The 23,148-nt window shown below is 40.0% G+C and overlaps 1 protein-coding gene across 5 annotated transcripts in view; it reads right to left on the bottom strand.

Annotated features, from left to right (window-relative positions):
* Positions 1-3,039: 3,039 nt before the first annotated feature.
* shisa6 (shisa family member 6) overlaps positions 3,040-23,148 on the bottom strand; it is a 63,859-nt gene continuing 43,750 nt past the window's right edge. Inside the window, exons 6-10 of one of the 5 annotated variants that reach the window (XM_014470300.2) lie at positions 19,084-19,146; positions 18,534-18,554; positions 15,236-15,388; positions 8,150-8,769; positions 3,040-8,046 (exon numbers count right to left, since the gene is read on the bottom strand). In XM_014470300.2, the coding sequence (XP_014325786.2) occupies positions 8,035-8,046; positions 8,150-8,769; positions 15,236-15,388; positions 18,534-18,554; positions 19,084-19,146 (869 nt within the window). In that variant the 3' untranslated portion in view covers positions 3,040-8,034. Of the gene's footprint in view, positions 8,770-15,235; positions 15,389-18,533; positions 18,555-19,083; positions 19,147-23,148 lie in introns of all 5 variants that reach the window. The other 4 variants (XM_023349284.1, XM_023349286.1, XM_023349288.1 and 1 more) reach the window with 4 other exon arrangements.

Raw genomic sequence — 23,148 nt, 5'->3', positions numbered from 1 at the left:
CGGTCCTGGTATGTCGTGTATGTGACCTGGTTGCTGTGAGTCAGTCAGTAACTCAACCTGAATTGAGCAAACATTGATATTCTTCAGCACTTTATGAATCTGTCTGCACAGGAAACCTGAGGAAGACTGCAGACAGGTGTGCAGTCCAGCCACGCCCTCCTGCAAAGATCTTCTGCTCAGAGAGCTCTCACTCTCACATGGAAACGTGTTAAATGTGATTAAATTCAAAGTTCTCCAGTTGTTGACCACACCCATAAATCAGCTGATGCATCTGGTAAATTCATGTTTATGGGACGTTTTATGTGACTTCATGTTAATCCGGCAGTGGTGTCCAAGGTGGGTCCTGCATGTTTTCATTCTAACTTCCTAATGAGCCATGACTGGGTCCAGGTGCGTTAAACCAGGCAGGATGCCCGGCCTCCAGTTTATGGAGTCAGACTAACTAAAAAAACAATCAGATTTTTAACTCTAAAACCCAGCATATCATAGTTTACAGACTTTTATCCTTTAGTATGCAAATATTTCTAAATTGCATTCAGTGCTTCAATTCCACTTCTAGCAATTTAAACTACAAAATGATAAATTATACGCTGAACCAAAACATCTTTAGCATTTCTATCCGTTTTGAACAGAGTAAACACAAACACACAGAATCTCCTCCTTCAGGCTCAGCAGCATCACGAACTCAGAAGGACAGAATCCATTTTTCCATCTTTGAGTCACTCAGATCCACAGAAGCTGCGTAATCCGGACCATGTTGGGTTTTCTGCCTCTGCAGCTTCAGTCGGTTTGTGACTGAATCGTGTTTGTGATACATCTGACAGGCAGGAATAACTAAATCAAACAAAACAAGGTGTAAAAGCTCTGGCTTCGTCCCGCGGGTCTGAAAGTGGTTTTGTGTTTCGGTGGTTTCATGGCAGACCCCCTGCTGCTCCGCGCTCCAACGTCTATCAGCAGTTTTAGAAAATTCACAGCTTCAGTGTGGAAAAGGCTGAACAAAGGAGGAAAAGAACAGCAGCAACTGGACTTTATCTGGACAAATGATCAAATGGCAATAAAGTCAAAAGTAAATCACTTTTTAAAAATGCTTTAAATGTAAAAAAGTTTCTTAGAAGCGGCGTGCTTACATTATCACCTCTTTTTCTCTAACGATTTTAAAAAGTGACTTTAATCTACTATTTAACATAAAGTCCATAAATCTGTCCTGAGTGGCAGGAAGAGACACAAAGTGAAAGAAGTTGAAATAAATTGGCTTTTTATGAACAAATAACTCTAAGCAACTTGTTAGCAAAGTGTTTTTCTAAGTGAAAAGCTGCAAACCCTCCAGCCGTCCTGTTGTTCTGCTGCAGTTTGGTTCTGCAGATTGGACCGTCACAGCTTGTTCTGAAATCAGCTTTAGTTTTCTGTGAATATCAGCAACATTTCAGAAAATCAAAACGACGATTTTAGAGGGAATTAAAAAGTATTTTAGATTCAAATCATTTAACCTTGAACTGTAAAAGTTTAACTTTGCATTTCAAGGCTGTTAAAAAAAACTTACTTTGCTGTTTTTTTGAAAGGAATAAAAGTAATCAAAAAATAACCTGCAATGTTTTCAGTAGGAAGATAAAAAGTTTCAAGGAAATCCAGGTCATTTTGTCAGATATTACTGTGAAAACTGAAAGATCTGCTGTGGATGGAGAGGAGGGACTTCCTGTGATGTACAGAGTCTAAAAGTATTCAAACCCCTGAACCTCCTTCTGTTACGTCCAGTAATGTCCACAGATTAATCTGTAATTCATTAGGCTTTTATATGACAGATTAAAAGAAATAGTTCAGATTTATGAAGTGGAATAAATGTTTTATCTTAAACTAAAATTTGAAACCTGTGGTGTGGATTCGATTTGAATTCCTCCAACTGTAAAACTGGAATCATGAAAATAAATCAGAGTTTGGGTTTTGCAAACAAAACAATTTGGAAAAAATAAAGTTTTTTTGACAAAAGGTTTTTGCGTTAGCATGAGTTGATTTTTTTTTCGTCTGAAAGTTTATTTCAGTAGAAACTTTTTTGCATCATGTGACCAACAACAGGATGTTACTACTGCTGAGAAGAAGACGACAGGAAGTGGCAGCAGGATGACGGTGCAGCATGTTTCTAATACCATGAGCAAATTTATTCATGTGATTTTAACTGAATTTCTTATTTAACTGAAAATTCTGTTTTTTATAAATTAGTGTGAAATCAACAGTTTTGCTCTCTTCTTAGCAAAGCAGCTGAAACTGAGTCAGACTGGAGGACATCTCTGGTCTCAGTCTTCAAGTCCTGCTACAAATTCTCAATTGGATTCAGACCTGAACTTTGACTAGGCCAGTTTAACACCTGAACATGATTTGTTTTAAGCCATTTCTTTGTGCAGTATTCGTTTTTTTAGTGTTTTCCTGGCTGATCCTCATTGTCCTGCGTGTTCCTGCTTTAACACATTCAGATAACTGGATTATTTCTTTATTGCACCTTCAGTTCCTGCAGAAACAAACAGATTAACGACGGTTCCTCTGCTGCAACGTCACATTTAAAAACACACATCACAGCGAGCAGCCGCTCCTCTGTGATTCGGACAGGAAGGTGCTTATTTTTCCTGCTCAGCGTCAAACACAGTCATTCCAGAAGGTCACAGGTATCGACCTGCATTCATAACCATAATAACCATGAACGGAGCTGTGTGACGGGAACAAAAGAACCAAACTGGGAATGAAATAAAATGATCATTTCGCTCAAATCCAGGAGTATAAAGGCCAGTTTTGCCCTTCATTAAATAAAAGGTAAAATATTCTGGAAGGAAACATATTTTCCTCCAAATCATTCAAATGAATATCACTGGATCCTGATTTAAGTTAGAAAATTATATTTGTAATTTGTTTTAGATGTAGCAAATAATTCTGATGATTCAAACTCACCAAAAAGAGTAAAGTCAGATTTAATGCAGAGCAGAAAATATAAGAATGTGTATTTATTTTTTTAATGTAAACATCTGTAATGTGGGAATAAATGAAACACACACGTGAATTAATAAGTGTGTATAACACTCATGATGATCTTTAATTATTTGTAAAACAAAAATCCACAAGAACAGTCATATGTTGTAGTTTTGAAGTTAGCTGTGCAATAACATTTATACCGTTTCCATTCATACCATAATGTATAATTTTTGTTAAAAATGACAAAGAAACACAGAAAAGTCCTTATTTCATTTAAAAGGACAGGAAAGCCTTCATAGCTGCAAAGGAATCTCACAATCTTTAATAATAAATAATAAGTGGCTGCAGAATTATTCAGCACGAAAACAAAATATTGCACAAAGAGAAAAGGCTTTGGAGATGACATCATTATTAAAGAAGGAGCAGAAGTTTCTGAGATTAGCTGCACAAAGTGAGTGGATGCAGATATTTGCTAACAGCAGAGCAGCTAATGCCTTCTGTCAGCCGCACAGATCAGATGTTCCTCATTTTTTGCAAGCAGACCGAAGAAAGAAAGAAGAAATAACGTAGAAAAACTGACTTCAGAGAAAACAACATATAACTGACATCATTGATTACAAACCTGTCATAAAAAGTAAAGTGGCACATCAAGTTTAAGAAATACGTTTGTTAAACTCAAGATACATTTGGCCAACATTCCAGACCCCTAAAAACTCTAATCTCTTCATTGGTTTGTTCATAAATCAGGTCAATAAAAAAACAAATCTATAAATTATGAGCAACCCTCTAAATAATATATCATGATGGATTGCTCTTCTGCCACTAAAGTTACAAAGCTCAACTCACAAATAACATCGTGTTCATGTATATACAGACGTAGAGAAGAAAAAACCTGTAATTACTTTCATCAGTAAGACCAAACCTATGTGGGATTTCAAGGTTTTATCAATTAAATTAGTGGATATGTCAGGATTAAAGCAACTGGTTTTAGTGGGACTGAATAAATTTGTCCATTCAGGATTAATTACTGTCACTCAAACCATAAAGTCATGCAGGAGAACAAAATGCTGCAGACTCTCAGCAGTTTGAGTTCGGCGTTACTGTGGAGCTTATCTGACGTGGGTCTTAGGGATTCCTCCAACCTGTCCAGTATCTCCAGTCTCAGCGTCTCCTAACGCTCCCAGTGGTCCCAGTATCAGTGTCTGCAGGTTCTGAGTCCCTGACAAAACTGGTCCTGTCTTGTTGGTGTTCTCTTTGTGATTATGGCTATGATATCCTCAGCGTCACGTTTTGGGATCATTTTCTGTTTTTCTACACACAAAACAAAACGAAGAAACAAAACTTTCTAAATCTGATATGATTTAAAAGTGTGAGATCCAAATAACTTTTCTTTATGCCAGTTTTATTGTCCACAACTTGAACAGCATTCAAATGTTACAAACCAAACGATCAGCAACAGGAAGCAAACATGCTAACGCTAGCCTAGCATAAAATTATTCAACATGAAAACGGCAGCAGCAGAATTTGATTAAAGTCCTGTTGTGTTTGTTGAGTCAAATATATACTTATATATAAAACATAGTGTTTTCAGACCGTAGTAGCAGTCGTCTTACTGAGCTAACCACCGCTGAATAAATCTGCAGCCGGATTAAATACCTGCTGCTGCCATCAATATGAGACACTGGATCATCCAGAACATTTCTCTTATTCATCAGATGCTTTAATTTACTTTAAAGCTGTAAAGTTGTTGATTTTATTCATTTCTATTAAGAATTGCCAAAAAGCTAATGCCAACTCTGATTAAAGGACGTGAATCGGTACCAGAGACTTTTTCCTTCAGCATTTTTTGTCAGTTCTTAGTTTCTTGTTTCTTTCAGAGTAGATCATTTCCTTCCACCTTCACCTCTTTCCATTTGCTTTTGAAACTACGGCAAATTCTTCTTTTGATGTGGATATTATGTTCATTATCAGTATGGTCCTGGAAAGCAGGCGTCACACGGGTCCAAAAGAGGAGAGAAGGGGAACATCAAGTCACACGACATCTGAGATACATCGCTTTAATGCTCTCTTGTGCCAAATAGCACATTTGCTTTGCAATCAAGAATTAGAAATTCACGTTGTTTTGCTGCATCAGAGTAAATTAATGTTGTCATAATATATATTTTTTAGATAAGGATTAGATGAGTACCTAGGAATGAAATGCCATAGCTTATGAAAGTCCCCAACAGGCCAAGGTGCCAGTTTCACTTTCAGTTTCAAGCATCTGACATGCTGAAGTGAGTGAGTCTTCAGCAACTCGCAGTGAAATTTAAAGTGATGTCATTTTCTGTCATTTCTTTGATATTTGAGTCCCAGTTCTGTCGGTTTCAGTGTTTCATGGAATATGTGGCGAGTCAAACATGTCCGAAGAATCAGTGGCATCCTGGTTTATCTGGAGAAAAGCAGAGATGCAGCAGCGCTAACTACACAGCGAGGCGTGATTTATCAGCGGTGTCTGTCTTCCTACACCTCTGAGACTAAAGAAAGGTAAGCAGCAATGTGACGGGTTTAATAGGAAACTGCATGGGCTGCTCTGAGATTTGCATGGTGGCACAAACTTGACCAACAATAACATGATTTCACAAAAGTCACGCTATAATTGAATATGCTTATGAGCAATATGTAGGGGAGGGGCAGGGTATATACAGCCACAGAAAACTGATCATTTTTAATAGCAATAGGTCATCGTTTTTCCACCAAATTAGAGGTGAGAGATGAAGACACCCATCATCTTTTATTTTTCCTGTAATTTCCACAAGATCTATAACACAGTAACTAAATATCATTTATAAATTTCTGTTAATTCAGACCAAACATTAATAAAAAGTCTTGAAGATGGCAGTAATGTAACTATGCAAAGAGTCCCATGAACTCTGCGCACCGTGTCGGTGGATGGTGGAGATTCACAGTGGAGCATCGACTGCCAACATTTCTCACCACAAATTCCTTCACTTCCCACAAGTCTAATGGGTACCAGTAGGTTTGATGATCTAGTTGGGCTCCTAGTCCAGTTTCTTCTCCAACAAGGAAGCCACCGGGAAACCGACGCAATGCGGCAGACTGGCTGACGCGCATCCATGCGACTGGTTGCATCGTCTCTCAGCCTGCAGCAGTTCAGTGTGAAAACGGTTTGTCGCAGTTTATTGTGCAACAAAGAGTAGCGTATGCGTAGACGTTTCCAAAAATGTACCTTTGAACAGATCTGTCTGGACTTCTGCAGAGTGAAGAGTGTCTGAGTATGTTGGGGCCTTATTGAGGACAGGATGATGTCTGGGTCTTATTTTTGCTTTTGCAGCTGATGGAGTTCTGTTGGGACCTGAAAGGTCCACTGGACGGTTTCTGACCATGAAACAACCTGACTGAGAGTCAGCTCCTCTAAATGGCTTAAACTGGAATGCTCCCTCCCAGTGTTGATCATGAGTTCTGGTTTGTCTGATGAGTGGAAGAGTCAGGGCCTCATCTGCAGCTGTGAGCTACAGAGCTCAGCGGTTTGCCGGTCAGCCCAAGACTGGATTCTCTCAACAAAACCTTGAATCCAAGCAGCTGGAAAAGGCTTCCTCCATGGGGCGGCTGGGCTCTGAAGACCTCTGAGTAGAACTGCTCCACATTGAAAGGAGTCAGCTGAGGTGAATTTAATCGGGATTCCCAGGAGGCCAACCCAGAACCTACTGGAGTAGTTAAATATCCCTTCTGGCCCGGGAATGGCTGGGGATGTTTCAGGATTAGACTGAGCTGCTGGGCAGAGGAATGGCTAGTTTCCCTCAGAGCTTTTCATTCTGACCTCAGACAAGCAAAGCACCACAGACGGATGGATGATATTTTACAACTTATAAATTGTGAATTATATTTTGCTAAGGTTTGGTATTTTTTGTGGGAAACTAGAAAAACGAGGCGTACCACGCTAAAGACTTTGACCCCAAAACTATGATATGAACCAAACCAAGGAATCTTTTAAACTCCAGCATTTGCTTCATATTCTGTGTCCAGTTGGACAAATTCCAAAAACAGCAATAAAATCACTCAGCTAATCAAAGTGGATTTCAAACTGGATTGATGACAATGAATAGGAAACTCCCCCTGCCTGCTGGTTCGGCTGGTAAACCATAATGATAATACTCCACAAAGAAACCGAGACAACGACACATGACAAAGCATTCTGGTTCATTTAAGAGCTTATGGCATTCTATACAATAAGGCATTGCTTTAATGAAAAACACTGGACAAACATTTCACAGTTTAATCAGCGTTTGATTGGCACGTGACATCTCGTCAATCAAGCATGACAACGTCTTCAGACTGATTGTTTTCGTCAGACTCGACTCTAGACGATCCGCAACGCTGAGGCCTGATTTGTAGAGATGGAAGCAACTGGCCAAAAAATGATGTTTCATACAGAGCCATTCTGCGCCACCAGCTGGGTTAGAAAACAACAGAAACACTCCCAATGCACATATTAGATCCACATAATTTACAGACATCGGTGGAAATAATACTAATCTGGGAACTTTTCCTTACCTAAAACAGAATTAATAAATGGAAACACCTAATAAACTCCACTTGGGACAGTAGTCCAGAGGGGCATTATGCAGCTAAAATAGCATATTTACAATCATCTATAGTATGCAACAAAAACAGCCTGTTTCCCTTATAGCCTAAGCTGATATGTTCTGGCCGTTTGTCAAAGAACAGAAAACCTAATCCAAAAAAATGGGAATTCATTAATTGTGCTTTTTAACCCACAGATCCCCTTCACTGCTGAAATGGGACAATTTCAAGAGGCACCAATTGAAGTGCGTACATCAGATAATGAGTATCTCTAAAGCTATAACAAAGACTGGAAATACAAACAGTAAAGAGTTTATTTATATGTCTATAAAGGTGGTACAATTCCCTTTGAGTCCTACGTCCGGTTTAAAAAATATTTTCTTCACTCTGTCCTGCGTCCGACAGGAAGGATCTTTGTGTCAACGAGCAAAGCCCTTATGATGCTCAGAGAAAAAAAGTCTTTGCCAGGATTTTCCTAGTCGTCCAAATTCTGGATCACACACAAAGCTAAAAAAACAACAAGAAGAGTTTTAATGACGGACGCTGATAATGTCCGTTCACATTTGTGATGCATTTCAAGAATCGTCCGACACGGTCTTTAGACAGTTACCTCATTCTTACTGGCAGTGCGGTACGTGTGGTGGTGGCCGGGAATGTACTGTAGGTGGTCCACCGTGTGTGTTCGTCGGGACGCGAACGCCTGCCTCTTGGACGTGGACGTGCCAGCGTGATGGTTGACCATCAGCGTGTTGTACGAGTCACTGGAGGCAGTGGGCTGGGAGTGCATCTTGGTCATCTTGTGGCGGTCCATGACCGGCGTGGTAGGCATTAGCATGTCGGCGTGAGACATCGCCCGCGCCATGGCCTTCTCCCGGAACTTGTCACGCCTCATCGCCGGGGACAGCAGAGGATCCTGGGAGTGGAGGCGGTCCGCCGAGAGCAGCTGCTCGTTTGAGAGGTTGCGGCTGCTTCCGTATGCGGCGGCCGCCATGGCGCCGTACGACGACAAGCCGTAGTCTCCGCGCCGCGGCGTCCTGGGGGGGGACAGGACGTGGTCCTGGGACATGGCCCTCTGTACCCGCCGGGGGCGCTGCCGCTGCTGCTGGTGCTGGTGGGGCTGGTGGTGCTGGTGGGGCTCAGCATTCAGCTTCACCAAGTGGGTTGGTCCTCGACCAGCAAAGTCAGGATGAAGATGCTTCCTGGGGTAATAATCATCCATGTCTTTATCGCCTGTGTGGAAGGAAAGGAGGTCAGAGAGAGAGAGTTTCTCAGAAATGAATGGAAATGTGATTTTACTGTGTTAGTGGGAGAAAAGGGCTAAAAGGACTAAAGGACTAAAAGAACTAAAAGGACTAAAAGAACTAAAAGGACTAAAAGAACTAAAAGAACTAAAAGAACTAAAAGGACTAAAAGAACTAAAAGAACTAAAAGAACTAAAAGAACTAAAAGAACTAAAAGGACTAAAAGAACTAAAAGAACTAAAGGGGCTAAAAGGGCTAAAAGAACTAAAAGGACTAAAAGGTCAATGACCTCCACGGTGGACGACTGGCTATAAGGAAATCTCATAACCTTCCTGTTTTAAAGCATTGATGTAACTTCAACCTTTGTGTCATTTAATTAATTTCTCCATTGATAGAACAATTGTTGCCATTAGCTACATTTAATCGATATTTATGAATAATCTATTTTTGTTCATAACTACCTTCCACATTAATAGTTATTTATAACCAAACCAAAACTATTTTTGGTTTGGCTGTAAACTACCTGCAGTAATTTTAGGTTTCCAGTCCAAACATCCTTTAATATGTTGTAGTTTGTTGCTGCTGTGGAGACATGTTGGTAAATACATAACTAAAAAGATGTGGAGGAAAATCACAGCTTCTACTTTGTTTGTTGTTTTTAATTGAGTGTTGTTTTGTTTTCTTGCAGATGGCTGACATGGGTGGGCTGCTCTGCTCCTGCTGTGCATCGTAATGAGGTGAACCGGCTGTGACCTTTGGCCTCCGTCCCTGCCGGTCGGTTCACACGGGACATTTTGGCTGAAAATGCCAACCGAACCCAACCAGAGGCAAAATGATAGAAACATTTTCACTCCTGCTCTCACACTGGGAACAGCACAAATGTTTTATACTGTAACCGGCATTAATACAAACCAAAACTTGATTATTCACAGATTTACAATGTTTAATTTTACCAATATTATTTTCAAACTATAATTATCACCATTTTAGATTGACATCAACAGAGAATCTGTAGGAGAAGCTAAAGATTAGGGTGATGGTACGGAGGGCAAAGAATAAAACACCAATGGAAACAAGCAGCATTATGTAATAATGTAATAAAATCAGGGTTTAAAAAGTAATAAAATGTCATTAAAACTGCAGTTTGTAACAATCGACACAAAATAAAAACCTTGGAGGCATTTTGAATCATTTTGAAGACATGCAGGTTAATAGACATTTATTCAGTTTACATATGATCTGAAACATGATGATCATTAGAATGATTAGGATAAATACAGTTAGTGATTATTAGATAATGCGCCACATTATTACATCATCATTTCTAAAACCAGCTGCGTTTTCTAATAATCTGTGAAAATAAATCCCTGAACATGTTGTGATACTTTCTGCTGCATGTCAGAACTTTATTACATGATGCGATTTTGATGAAGTTTTATCACATTTTGAAGCCAGATTTTATTACATTATTACCTATTGCAGTGATAATACATAATTTCTTTTTGACATCCATGTTTTTTATTTAAATGTAAATAAAAACAGAGAACTGGTGTTTTGCAGATTGTGATTCTTCTCCTGACAGAAACAAACTTTGAATAAAAATAATTTTATCCCTGAATCTGAACCTTTGGGTTTACGATGGCCTGGTTCTGACCGCCTGTAGCGGGTCGGCGCCGGAGCCAACACGTGAAGCTGGTGATCTGGGTTGTCTGTTTCAGCTGCAGTCTGCATGAAACGGCCATGGAGTTATGATATCAAAGCCTAATTAAAGTCTGACTTTACTGAGCAAACTGATGCAGCCTCTTCACTTCACAGGGCTGAGATAATTAAAGAGCATTTCTGCTCATTTTTCATGTGACGCTGATAAAACAGCAGCTCTTTGCTATTAGCCTCCTAAACTCCAACCAGAGCTGCAAACGTTCATTTCCACAAACAGATAATTAAACTCCAGCTTCCACTTCACTAAATTACATCCTGTACAAACACTAGATTTATCCACCACAAGGCTGCAATCATGTAATGCAGACGCGTCTGAATCTGTGTGTGTGTGTGTGTGTGGGTGTGGGTGTGTGTGTGTGGAGGGCAGCGGCATCATTTCGGTTGGTTACATCTTGGAGGATGAGGGCGTGCTCTGTGTTGTGTGACATCACAGCGTTGATGAAGGTGACATCACAGCGTTCTCCGTCTGCTTCGTTACAGCGAAATGTTTCTCCTCTGCTCTCATTTTTTAAATCTGCTAATTAAAACATTACAAACAAACCGCACTAATTGAATTTAGTTCATTATTACTGTCTTTTGAAATAGTTTTATTAAATAAGAACCAAATGAAATGTGGCCATGTTTCCTTGTGTGGAGTTTAAATCCAGTGAAACAGAAAGTTCTTCCTCCTCCATCTGATCCAACGTCATGCAGTTTGGATTTGACCTGAAAATGAAAAGCTTTTCTCTGAGGGTTTCGATTTATGAACAATTCTGCAGGCATTTTTCTTTTTTACTCAATAAAATCACAAGCAAATATGACTTAGTTTGATTCATAATTATAGTTTTGCTTTTAATCCTAATTTAGGTTTTATTATTGCTAGCTACATTTTAATCTGGAATATATGTGTAATCTCCTTAATCTGCTTTTAAATGTGTGAAGATCTGTCAGATTTTTTTTACAGATTTTTGGCAGATTATGGTTCTATGTGTTTATGAATATATTAATGTAGTTTTTCAACACTGCACTCAAAAAACAAAGAAAACAAATTCAACGAAAGCCAAATTAGAAATGTTGTTAAGTACACCCAGGTGAATTCAGACGATTGTTTCTCAGAGAGACTCCAGGCCCGTTGGCCTGCAGGTCAAAGGTCACTGCATGTGCAGCTTCATGTCCGGTTTTATGAACTCCTCTGTATGAAAAATGTCCCAAAGTAAAGAATCTGTCTGGCTGTTAAAAGTTTAAATATGATTTAGTCCTTGAAGAAAAGGAGCAAAAATCCTCCACAAATATGTGATAAAATAAAAGTATTGATTAATGAGGTTCTGGTTGTTCACACAGCTTTTCTATCTTAGCTGCTTATTGCTTAATAAATAAAGACAGAGTTGGATTAGTTGTGTTTTTGTTGGTCTGATAAGAAATGAAAGAGTGTGTACTTTCCTTTTTATTTTACCAAAGCTGCTCCTTCCTTTGCAGATTTCTTTTTGAAACACATCAAACCAGATAAACGCTGGAAGGAGATGTTTCATTCATGCATCCTAATGAATGACCAATGGCGTCTCTAAGTAGCTTTCTGTCTGTGTGACTTCAGACCTTGAGTGGCGGCGCTTTAAAGTCTGTTTTACCCGAGAGCCTCTCTGGTGAAAGAATGCTTTTAAAAGCAGCTCCGACCAAGAGCCGGTAATGTTTCTGCTGAGAATCACGTTGAATGTTAAACGCCTCTCTGGAATGAAGAGCGTTTTATAAAAGATTTACAGTCAACAAATCTGCTAAATGTGATAACAGCAAAAGCCAAACGAGTTTCTGCGGCTCGCATAAGTTGACTGATAAATCAGGAACAATATGGGAAACAGCAGCTCCTCTTATCTGTTCCCAGAGTCTGATAGATGAAAGCAGAGTTTCAGATAAAAGCAGGAACAAAATGTGGCTTGATTAAAGCAGCGTCCTCTCAAGGAGAGCTGGAAGGGGAAGCAGAACCGAACAACAAGGTGATAATCACAACGTGAAGCTGCAGACGGCCAGCAGGAGGCGATACCAAATATTTATTACGACTACTGCAACCGTATCACCGATACGATACTTCAGTTTGATACATCATCAAAGCTCCGACCTTTTGGTGTTTTTGAAGTTTTTCCTTTCAGTTATTTTGTTCAAACCTTCAACAGAATTTGTTCAAAGTTAAATATATGTAACATATAATTATGACTGTTTTGTATATTTTTCCTAAATAAACAAAGTGCAAAAAAAATTACAGAGCAAATCAAAACTAAATCTTTTTTGAAGAATAGTTGAGAAATTGCAATAAAAAATTTCAAATGTCAAAAGGGAATCAGAAGCTGAAACCAAACATCAATTTCAGCAAAAAGCTAAAAGTAAATAAAAATCATCTGATTTCACATTTTTATCCCCTGAATGTTTAAAACATTTTTAAATTTGTTAACACAAAAATCTCACTAAATCTGTTGATATTTCATTTGAACATTTTTCTGTTTTTGTATAAAACAACCTGAATGTGCATCAGAGTTTGATGTTTCTGTTAAACTTCTCAGAAATATTCAGGTTCTCCATAAGCAGGGCTGAAGTTTTTCTATCTTTCCAAACTGAATTTTCCTTTGAATATTTTATTGATGCTCTTCAAATAGGAGAATATTTGGAGTTAATTTCCACAGAAACATCCGTGAACAGTCGGGCTCCACAGTAATTCCTTCTGTTTGCATTTCTTAAAGGTTTTAGGTTATTTTTTAAATATTAATACAGTTGACAGCTTTGCTACCGACCAAACAGTCCTGGAAGGGAAGGCTCCTTACTTTTGGATTAGAAATCATTCAGTGTTCATTATTTTACTGTCTGTTCAGATTCATTTCTTCTGTCCCAAACAGTCTGAATGACTGGGTTCTGCTGCAAGAGAGTGATTATAGAAGAACATACAGTATAATGTCCAGCCACATCATTTAACATCATTTAGGATGTTAAATTATGTCCTGTATAATGCCTCATCAGGCTAATTGTTAGCTTCAGTGACATTAAACCAACAGAAGAAAGACATGAAGCATGCAGCAGTCAGCCCACATCATAATGACACTGCTAATCTCACTCTGAGGATAATGAACTGTGGTATTGCTCTGACATTACGGCGCCATCACGGTGGCATATTAACCATATTCTACTGAAAAGGCTCTTAATATGTCATTAACAGACATTAGCAGCATGACTTGGGCTGCAGATGGGATCAGATTACATGGCGGTTCCACGATGAGGCGATGGGAACAAACATGGAGGCTTCAAGCGTTTCAGGATCATTTCTTTACAAAATGTGAAAAGGTGAGCGGACGACCAGACGTGTAAATACAGGAGCGTCTCATTAAATCAGAATATCATCCAGACGTTCTTCTGCTTCAGTCAAACTCCAGTGATGAAGATTATTTTACCCACACCGATTCATTTCAGTTGTTTCTCTCCCGGCTTACAGCCGCTGTAAATAAACACCAGACCAACAGACCAGGGATTTGATTATGAAATATGAACAGAGTCCAGGAACCAAACAGGAACTGAGCTCACTGAGGCTCCTGGGTCCTTAAAAAGTCTTAAATTCTTGCATCTAAATTTAAAAATAAAATAAAAACAGTAAACATGTTGATCACATGTCTTACATTTTGTAGAACTATTAAATCTTGTATATTTCACTTTTCTGCAGGCAAACATTTGAGTCACGCAGATTTCTTCATTCTGAGCCTGGAGGAGGTTGAGGCTACCGCTAACTCACTGCTAACATAGCCCTGCTAGCTAGCTATCGTTTCTGCATGTATCATGGTGTTGTTGACGTTTGGCTCATTTCTGTTGCCGATCCATATGATTGTGTGCAAAACAACTTGATGCTAAAATATGAAATCTGCTACTGTTTTTCATGTCTTAATTTGACAAGTCAAATTTCTCATATGTCATGTTTGATTTATACAGAAACTGAAGTTACCATGGTTTCTTGATTGTGTTATGAAAAGGCAAAAATATGCAAATACTTCCTCTTTAAGTTTGCAACACTTTTTCAATGTATTATATGAATTTTCCTTCTTAAATATGACTTATTATGATTCCTTTAACAGGTTAGGATGGTCTGTGGCCTATTCAAAACCTGTTCATTACAATTTTTACACAAAATGATTTGTTTCTGCTCAGTTCTGCCTATTTCCAGCTGTTTTCCGGTCTCTGTCTCTTTAAATCCAAATAAGCTGCTGCTGGCCACGCCCCCAACTCAACGTTTACACTCACAGATGAAAATGGCTGCAAACAAATGCGCAATTATACAACTGTGCATCTTTGAAAAGCAGAAGTGGAGCCTCCTGCACAACCAACAAGAATGCAGTGAGTGGTTTCTGGATGCTGAGTCAAGAACCAAACACTTGAGTTTTCCAGCAGCCATTGTACATACAGCGGTAAGACTAGCTGACCAAACATGCTGGATCTCAATTTGGGTTGCTAGGCAACGGGCTGGGTAATGACAATTGTTGACAATTGCGTTTTTTAAATGCTTGGGCTGTTTTTTAATAGCAGTTCAGATAAAAATGTGCAAAATGTGAATCTTGCACATTAGATCTCCTCTAAAGATATTCTGACTCGCAGAGACGCCCTGTTCTGGTCACAAGGCGTCATCAGGAGCATGCAGGGGCGTGTCAACCCGTTTCTGGGCGGGGCATGAGTGTGACGCCATTCCGGGTCGCTCGTTTCCGACGGCGACGGAGGACAAATGGAGGAGCACCTACTTAGTCTGTGAGGAGAGTATTTACTTAAGTCGGGCTTGAGCGGCAGCTCGTAGGACGGCTGCAGGTGGCTCAGGTTCTGGAAGGATCGGGACAGCGAAACGTCGTAGGGCTCGGTGGCCGAGGTCAGGATGTTGTTGATCCGCTGCGGCCGGTCTGCAGGGAACAAGGGAACAAGTTGCACTGCGGTCAGAGAAAGAGGACGAGTCAGAGCGCTTAGTGAGGGAGAAATGTCCAAACTGAAGATCTTCAGGTGAGGCTCCTTTTGTTTTACTGAATTAGGTTTGAAATAAAACTAAAATAGAAACTGAATGCTGCATGTGTTACATGGAACATTTAACTTTCAGCTCTGAAAGGTTTTTAACTCGTAGCAGCCAAGAAGTTCAGACATTTCGACGTTCTTCAGAGGTCATCTGGACTTTTCCATCTGCTGTGGCTTGTCTGGGAGTTTGCATTTGTTTAGTGTGGAGCGACCCAGAGAGGCAACTGGACTCCAACCAGTCAGAAAGGCTGTCAGTGTTCCAGTCTGGGGAATATCGGTTCTGGTTTCCTGCTTCAGTGAGGGAACCAATGTGAACAGATTCAGCCAGGAATTACACCGCACCATCCCAACATTTACTCTGAAACGTTTCAATGTTAGCGTTAGCTCCAGTTTCATTAAGGCTTGTTAGAAGTTCAGATGTTTTAAGGAAAATTAAGAGGTCACCACAATAAATCATTTCTAAGCTTTTTTTTAAATCTTTGATGCGACAGTTTATAAATCTAATAAAAATTTCAGAGATGCAAAAAATAGATCCAGTAACCTGGTTGGATAAGTTTTCAAACCCTGAAACTAAAACCTGATGAGGAAAAGTTTCTAGTTCCAACATTCATTCCTCAGTTCACACACTTTACTTTAAGGGTCAGAAGATTATTAGATTATTATCAGATTATTTCTTACATTTTTCTCACCTGAAAGTTGATTATTTTTTGTGCAGGATAAATGTCACATGTAGAGTTAAAGTTACATACACAGTTGGATGAGATCAAACTTCTCTTGTTTCAGGTCCGTTAGAATCAGAAAAATTATTTTTATTTGCTTAAAAACTGAAAACTGAGCAAAAACTTTTAAAGATTTTTTTTATGACTTTCTTTGAATTCAGATAAAAACAGACATTTGGTCTGATTTAACTTCACACAATCAGAAAAAAGGTTTTTTATTTGGTGTATGTAAACTTCTGGTTTCAATTCTGTAAAGTGAAAATTCTGATAATCTCAGTTTTTGAAGGATGTAGATTTTATTAAAGTTCTAGATGGTTGAGAAGGATAAATTAACAAAATGTTTATTCTTAGTAACAATAACGAGATATTTTCTGACACCAATGTGGCTCACATACTCTGATGACAGAAGCAGATTTTGTTTGATAAATCATAAATTAGGATTACATCTTTGGTTTATGCAGCTGAAGCAGTGAGACAGGATGTGTGAAAATGAAACAGATCAAAGGAGTTGTTGTAATAATCTAAATATTAAAATGCAATGATGCGTTTTCAGGTAGAAGGAAACATTTTGAGCTGTTCTCTCTGAAGTTCCAGCTGTTATCTGGATCCAGAACCGTTTCAAGGTCATGGTGAAGGTCGGCGCTCTCTGGATCCTCCGTGTGTTTCTCTATTGCTTTGCTTTCAGTTCACCTCAGATTCACGGCCTTATTTTTTATGTTCCTGTTTTTTATCTGATTTATGAAGAGAATAAATAAACAGAAATAAAAGTCCAGTGAAATGTTCATCCTCTAAAATCTGTGGACGGTTTTAAATATTCAACTTTTTTACATCTTTAATGTGACAAATTAAATTAACTGGAAAACAAACAAAATCTGTTGGGGAGACAACAGACATATAAACTCTTTTATTAAACTCTTCTTGAGTTATGATCTATTAAAAATAATCTGGTGAATCTGAAATGAAGCTAAGCTGGTTGGATTTTCCTGATATTTGAATCATTTATAAAATATCTACAGAATCAGGTCAGTGTGCAAATGTATCAGTCAGGAGAAAACACAAAACATATCATAGTATTTCCTGTTCAAGTATTAATAAATGCAGATTTAAGGGAGAAAAACCAACAAAAACAAACAAACTGGAAGTTTGAGGGAAACAAGGAAACTCTGTTCCAAAAACAACACTGTACAACACCAAGAAACAAACCCACAATGAAACACGGTGGTGGCAGCATCATGCCCTGGATTCTACAGATGGATGTGGGTTTTAAATGGTTTCAAACACGAGTCGATTTTCGGCCCAAAACCTTCAAAAAAGCTGAAGATCTGGAAAGTTTCATCCAAACAGAGATGAGAATAAAGAGGAGGATCAATGTTTTGAAGAATCTGTTGGACCTGAACTGAATCTAAAAATCCTCACAGAACCAGGCAGAGCAGCAAATATTACGATGGAAAAGATGCTTCAATAAAGTATCAGTTTGGAGTTTTTGCCTCGTTTTTCAGTCGTTGTGTAATCCACCCATCACATTGGTTTGCTCCTCTGTTGAAATGTGCAGAAAAAATGTCAATAAAAATATTTCTAAAATGATTTATCTTGGTTTTGTTTTTCCAGCTTCAACAGAACATTTTGAGTGAAGATGTTTGACTTTTGTTGCAGCTGATAAGGTGATAAATCTGTTCAGGCTTAATGGAGATTTATAGCCACCAGCCAATGAAATGCTTGAAAATGCAACCAGTTTTGAATGTTTGTGTTTAGTTTCGTCTGTTGAAGCATCAGATCCTCTCGGCTCTCTGACGGGATTCATTCGTTAGACGTTGGTGTTCTGATGAACTGATCCTCTCTGCAGCTTTGATTCGTCTAAAGCTGCATTAAAGCAACAGTTCAGCGCAGCGCCTCGAGCGCCTCAGTTCAGGAAACCATTTCATGACACCATTACAGCTCCCCGCACTGCGCGCAGCTCCTGCAGCTCCAGAATGTGGGACGACCAGTCACGGGTCGGGAGGCGCGGTGGGTGGGAAGGACAGGGACCCGATTAAAAATAGGCCTGGGGCGGCTGCTGCGGCACGGCCGGCAGAGAGCCGGCGGGGCGCAGGCACACGGGGAAATAAAGAACAGATTCAGTGATTGGGCTAAAGGTCATGTATTGAAATGCAGCAGCTTGACATTTTGTGACTGCAAAGAATACACAAGCACTGAAAAAGACTGAAATGAGAACAAAATGATCCCGGTGTGCAGGAAACCAGCTTGAGTCTCTGCTGCTCATGACACATGTTGAACGAAAAGTGATCAAAACGTACACATAAACACTATGTGTATCACTTACCGTATCCCATTTGTCTGTGGGCTAACGGGTCCAAGTGAGAGAGAGAGGACGGTTATCAACAAACGCTTCACAACAAGACGTCGCCTTGTAAAATGGCAAGACTGCAGCTACGGGTTAACAAAAGGTCCAAAAGAGCAAAATGTGAATTATGCATGGAGCTAAACAGACTTCAGTAGTGCTGTTTGAAGAGTCTCATTTGGTTCTGAAAGTACTTTCAGACCCATTTCCCAGAGAAAAGCATCCAGACGACACACAGGAATCCAAACACTAACCTCCAAAACTCTGCCTGCTGCAGAATACCAGAAAGGGAATCATCAGATTCACTCATTAATCACATGAATTAGTTTGTCGCTGAGCTGCAGGACTGGTCAGTGAAGGTCCACATTAAACCACTTTTAGAGAAATAAACTGGGAGCAGTGATGGAATCTAAACAGCATCAGATATTTTTATTTACTTCTGTGAAACTGAAAGGATTTGTTTGGTTTCCACCGTCCAGTAAAACAGATCTTTGCAGCCTGCAGTCAGGATCATGTTGGCCCGTTTACTCACCCAGTTTGGGCGTGAGCGCCGTCAGGTCCAGGTGGCTGTGCTGGTACTCATGGTGGTGGTTTCCTGTTGTTAGAAGAAAAGAGAAGACAAATAAAACTCAGTCAAAACCTGGCAGACAGGAAGAAATCTGCTCTCATTCCTCCTCTTTCAGTTTATAACTATCAGTTATAAAAACTCACTCAGGACAGGAAAGTGATTCTTCCTTTAATTCTAATTTATTTACAGAATTACTTCCCTATTTTAGTTAAAAAACGGTTTCTGAACAAATCCCTCAGTAATCAGGAGCAGAGAAACCAGACTGTTAGTGATTCCATGATATGAAGGGAAACAAACATCAGATCAGATCGAACCTCGAACCTAACCCCTAACCCTAACTTGGTTAATATTTCACTCATAATAAGAAAGAAGAAATGAAAGTAAAAGACAACATGCATGTTTCTACTACTGCAGTTTGATTGTAAAGAAGGCAAAAACTATTTCAGTTCATCACAGCTGATGAGAAATCTTAAAGAATCGCTGCAAATATTTTCCCAAAACCAAAAATAAATTGTTTGTCCTAAAGTCAATAGGAGACGTTGGAAATTTGGTTACTGGTTTGGTTCTTTAAGAAACTTTAAGAGAAAACCACTTTGTGAAAAACTTAGGCTGTTTTCCCTCCTGATGGTCCAGTAGCTTCGGTTCTACTGGAACCAGAACATCTGCTCCACCTCCACCTGCTGTGGTTCTGACCCAAACCAACCTGTTCCCCTCCTGGCCTGTGGGGGCGCTGCACCAAGAACCACTGAAGGAAACCACACAAAAACCTCTGAAGACACTGAGAGCAACTTCCTTCTTCACCAGATGGAAACAAGATGGAGGCGTCAGATTTTAGTGGGATTTGGCTGAAGACCAGGAGCCATTTCCCCTGCTAGCGCTAGGCTAACATGTTAGCTTTGGTTGTATTTACCCAGAATGCCCTGCGCTGTAGTTCACTTCCTACTTTTGGAGCGGTCTCCAGTTTGCATTGAACCCGAACCACAGTTCACTTCAACCAAACTCTGACCGAGGTTTGGAGGACCAGAGGTCAGAGGTCAGTTAGCGTTCACACCTCGCCAACAGAACTGGACTTTCTAGACAAACAGACTGGAGTTGGATTAAAGCGGCCTGAACTGGGCTGGTGGGATGAAACTCATTCTGAAGCAGAAGACGCCTGACTGAAGGATTAAATACAAACCATGTTCTACTTTTTCCTCATGCAACAGAAAAATGTCACATTTCAGCCACAAAGATCCTCCTGTGGGAATCGGGTGAAAATCTTCCTCAGAAAATGACTGAAGTAATGATGGCGACTAACCCGTCAGCTGGAGCTTCAGCTCAGAAAAGGTTTACTAACATTTCTACGTTAAGCTGTTATTATCATCACCTGTTAAAGGAACAGAAGCGGCTTCGGCTCGCTGTGATCCGTTGTTGCTCTCAGTCATTTGATTCTGCCGGAGAACAAAACGTCTGAGCCGCTCCGCTTTTTACAGACAATGTTCAGAGCATGCTGCTTAGCATTCAGCCGTGTCCATTTGTCACCCAGTGAGAGCAGAAACACAAAGGAAAGTGTTTCCTAAATGCCTCAGAGAGCTCTGGTGAGCTCTGTGAAGAGCTTTGGACCAGGCCCGGTTCTGCTTCAGTTAAAGATCAGTGTTTGCATGTCGCCGGGCGGATTCTCCTCTGGGTGCATGTGACATTTCTGACAAATGTTGAGTGTTGCTCAGATCCAGATGTAAATATGTTGCTGAAATGTGATTAACTGGTTTTAAGGAGCCACATCGGATAAACAAACAGTCCCGGTTTGTTCTCCCTGCAGGACCGACTCATTACAAATATTGGATCTCGGAGCCAATTATGACTGAACTCTGTTTTCTCCTCAGAATGGAAAGCAAAATAAACTCAGTAGCTGGAATGGAGGATTTTGTTTGGGATAATTTCTGCTTTGTGACTTTATGAACGTTTTCACAGATCGTCTCTTATTGTGACACAACAAGCTAATAAATGTTTGGCCAACGAATACAGAGAAACGCTGTAATCCTCAACAGAAGAAGCCAGAGAAGATTCAGACGTGACGCGAACACGTTCACGTTTTCCTGAGCTCTGATTGGCTCTGTGGACGATGATGACGATGAAGAGCATGTACAGTATAAAGTCCCACAGGACTTTGATTACTCATCTCCGCTCCAGGCCTCTGTGCCATCACCCTCATCTCTAGCCAAGACAAAGGCTGTAGCTGAAAATGTCACTTGCATCTCGATTAAAAGACGATTTTAGACCTAAAGTTTAACTGCAGCTTTTAGTCAGTTGGAGGTGAAAACAAGACGAGTTTATTGGGAACGGCTTGGTGATTCAGATCCGTCTCTCCATCCAGCTGCAGCTGCAGCCTGATAAATTAACTTCTGGTGAATTTTCTGCTGAACTTTTCCCAGATCCAGTTGTCAGAATGGATCCGGTCTGCAGCAGCAGCGACCTGCTGAGTACTGATGCATAATGCAGCAGGCCTGGCTGACAGCAGCGATGTCACAAAGGAAGCGGGCGCATGCTGCGGGTTTCAGCCAGCAGACAGAGGGGTTTCCACGGCAACCCAGATCCATTTTAAACGCCTCGCTCTGGGGAAGCTGACGGCCAGAAGCATCGCAGCCAGGGCTGTCGCTCTGCTGGCACGCTGACAGGCATCAAGTTAGCATCATGTTAGCATCAACTTAGCATCAAGTTAGCATCATGTTAGCATCAACTTAGCATCAAGTTAGCATGACAAGACACATCACTTCATTCTGCGCTTGTGTCTGACAGAAAGTCTCACTTCAGAGCTTCTTCAGGCCGTGTGGAACAAGAGATCAGTATGACCTTTGACCTGACCCTTCAGAGCCACATAAAGCCGGTTCCAGAGTGGATCTTCTACCAGCTGCAGAACATTTCCAGGACCAGAGGACTAAAGTCTCGGATCAGAGAAACTCATCCAGGCTTTAGTTTCTCTTTAGTGGCTTTGATTCCTGCAGCAGCGTCTTCACAGGTATGATTGACAACACAACGGTCCAGAACGCTGCTGCTGGAGTTCTGACTAGAACCAGGAGGATAGAGACACCACCCGGTTCTACAGTCCTCCACTGACAGAATAGACTTTAAATGACTGTTTTTAAATCACTGAAAGGTTTAGCACCAAGCAGCATTCAGCTTCTAGGCACCACAGATCTGGAACAAACTTCCAGAAAACTACAAAACAGCTGAAACACTGAGTTCCTTTAAATCAAGGCTGACTCCCCTCCTGTTTAGAGCTATATACTTCATATTCATATATTGATATATTTTATGATTCAAAGCCTTTGAACTGCTTTGCTGATGAAAAATAATCAACATAAAAAAAATGTTAAATGCAAAATGCTGCAGCTAAAAGCACAAAACATTTTTATAAGTCAGACTGGATCTGGATATTAAAGTCCTGCTGTCACCATCCACACTCATTCTGTTTTTGATTTTTTTCTCATTTTAATACCAGATGAATATAAACAAATCCAAACTCTGTTTAAATGATGATTTTGTGTGGAAACCAGTTTCCCACCAGCTGCACATGCAGATGGATCCTGGCTTTCATTTAGAGGCATCAGACTCAGATGGACTCCACACTTTTCAGATTATTTTGTAATAAAATTTGAAATTCGTGCCATTTCCCCCCCAATTTTAGCTACACACAAATCTGCATTGGTTGAAGTTAAGTTAACATTGAGAAGTGGTTTAGAAATCCTGCCCACATCAAATATGGAGTAAATTATTGAGCTTATAGATGTGAATCTTTCAGTTTTTGTGTGTAAAACTCCTGCAGGTTTTATGAACAGAAACATTATCATTAAAACGGAGAAGACCAAAGTTTTAATGGCTCTTGTTGGTAATTGTCTTGGTTTCCTGTTGAGTCCCTCCTGATCTCTCTGCTTCAGTGAAACAAACCAAAGCCTCTTAATGCCACATCTCTGGGTAATTAAAAGAAAATAATCTAATTTTCCCTTTAGTGCGCTGAGCAAATCATTCCAGCTCTGTCTGCAAGTAAACAAC

Source organism: Xiphophorus maculatus, chromosome 16 (assembly GCF_002775205.1).
Source record: "Xiphophorus maculatus strain JP 163 A chromosome 16, X_maculatus-5.0-male, whole genome shotgun sequence".
In the NCBI taxonomy this organism is placed as follows: Eukaryota; Metazoa; Chordata; class Actinopteri; order Cyprinodontiformes; family Poeciliidae; genus Xiphophorus; species Xiphophorus maculatus.
This window is presented reverse-complemented; position numbering and strand designations above follow the sequence as displayed.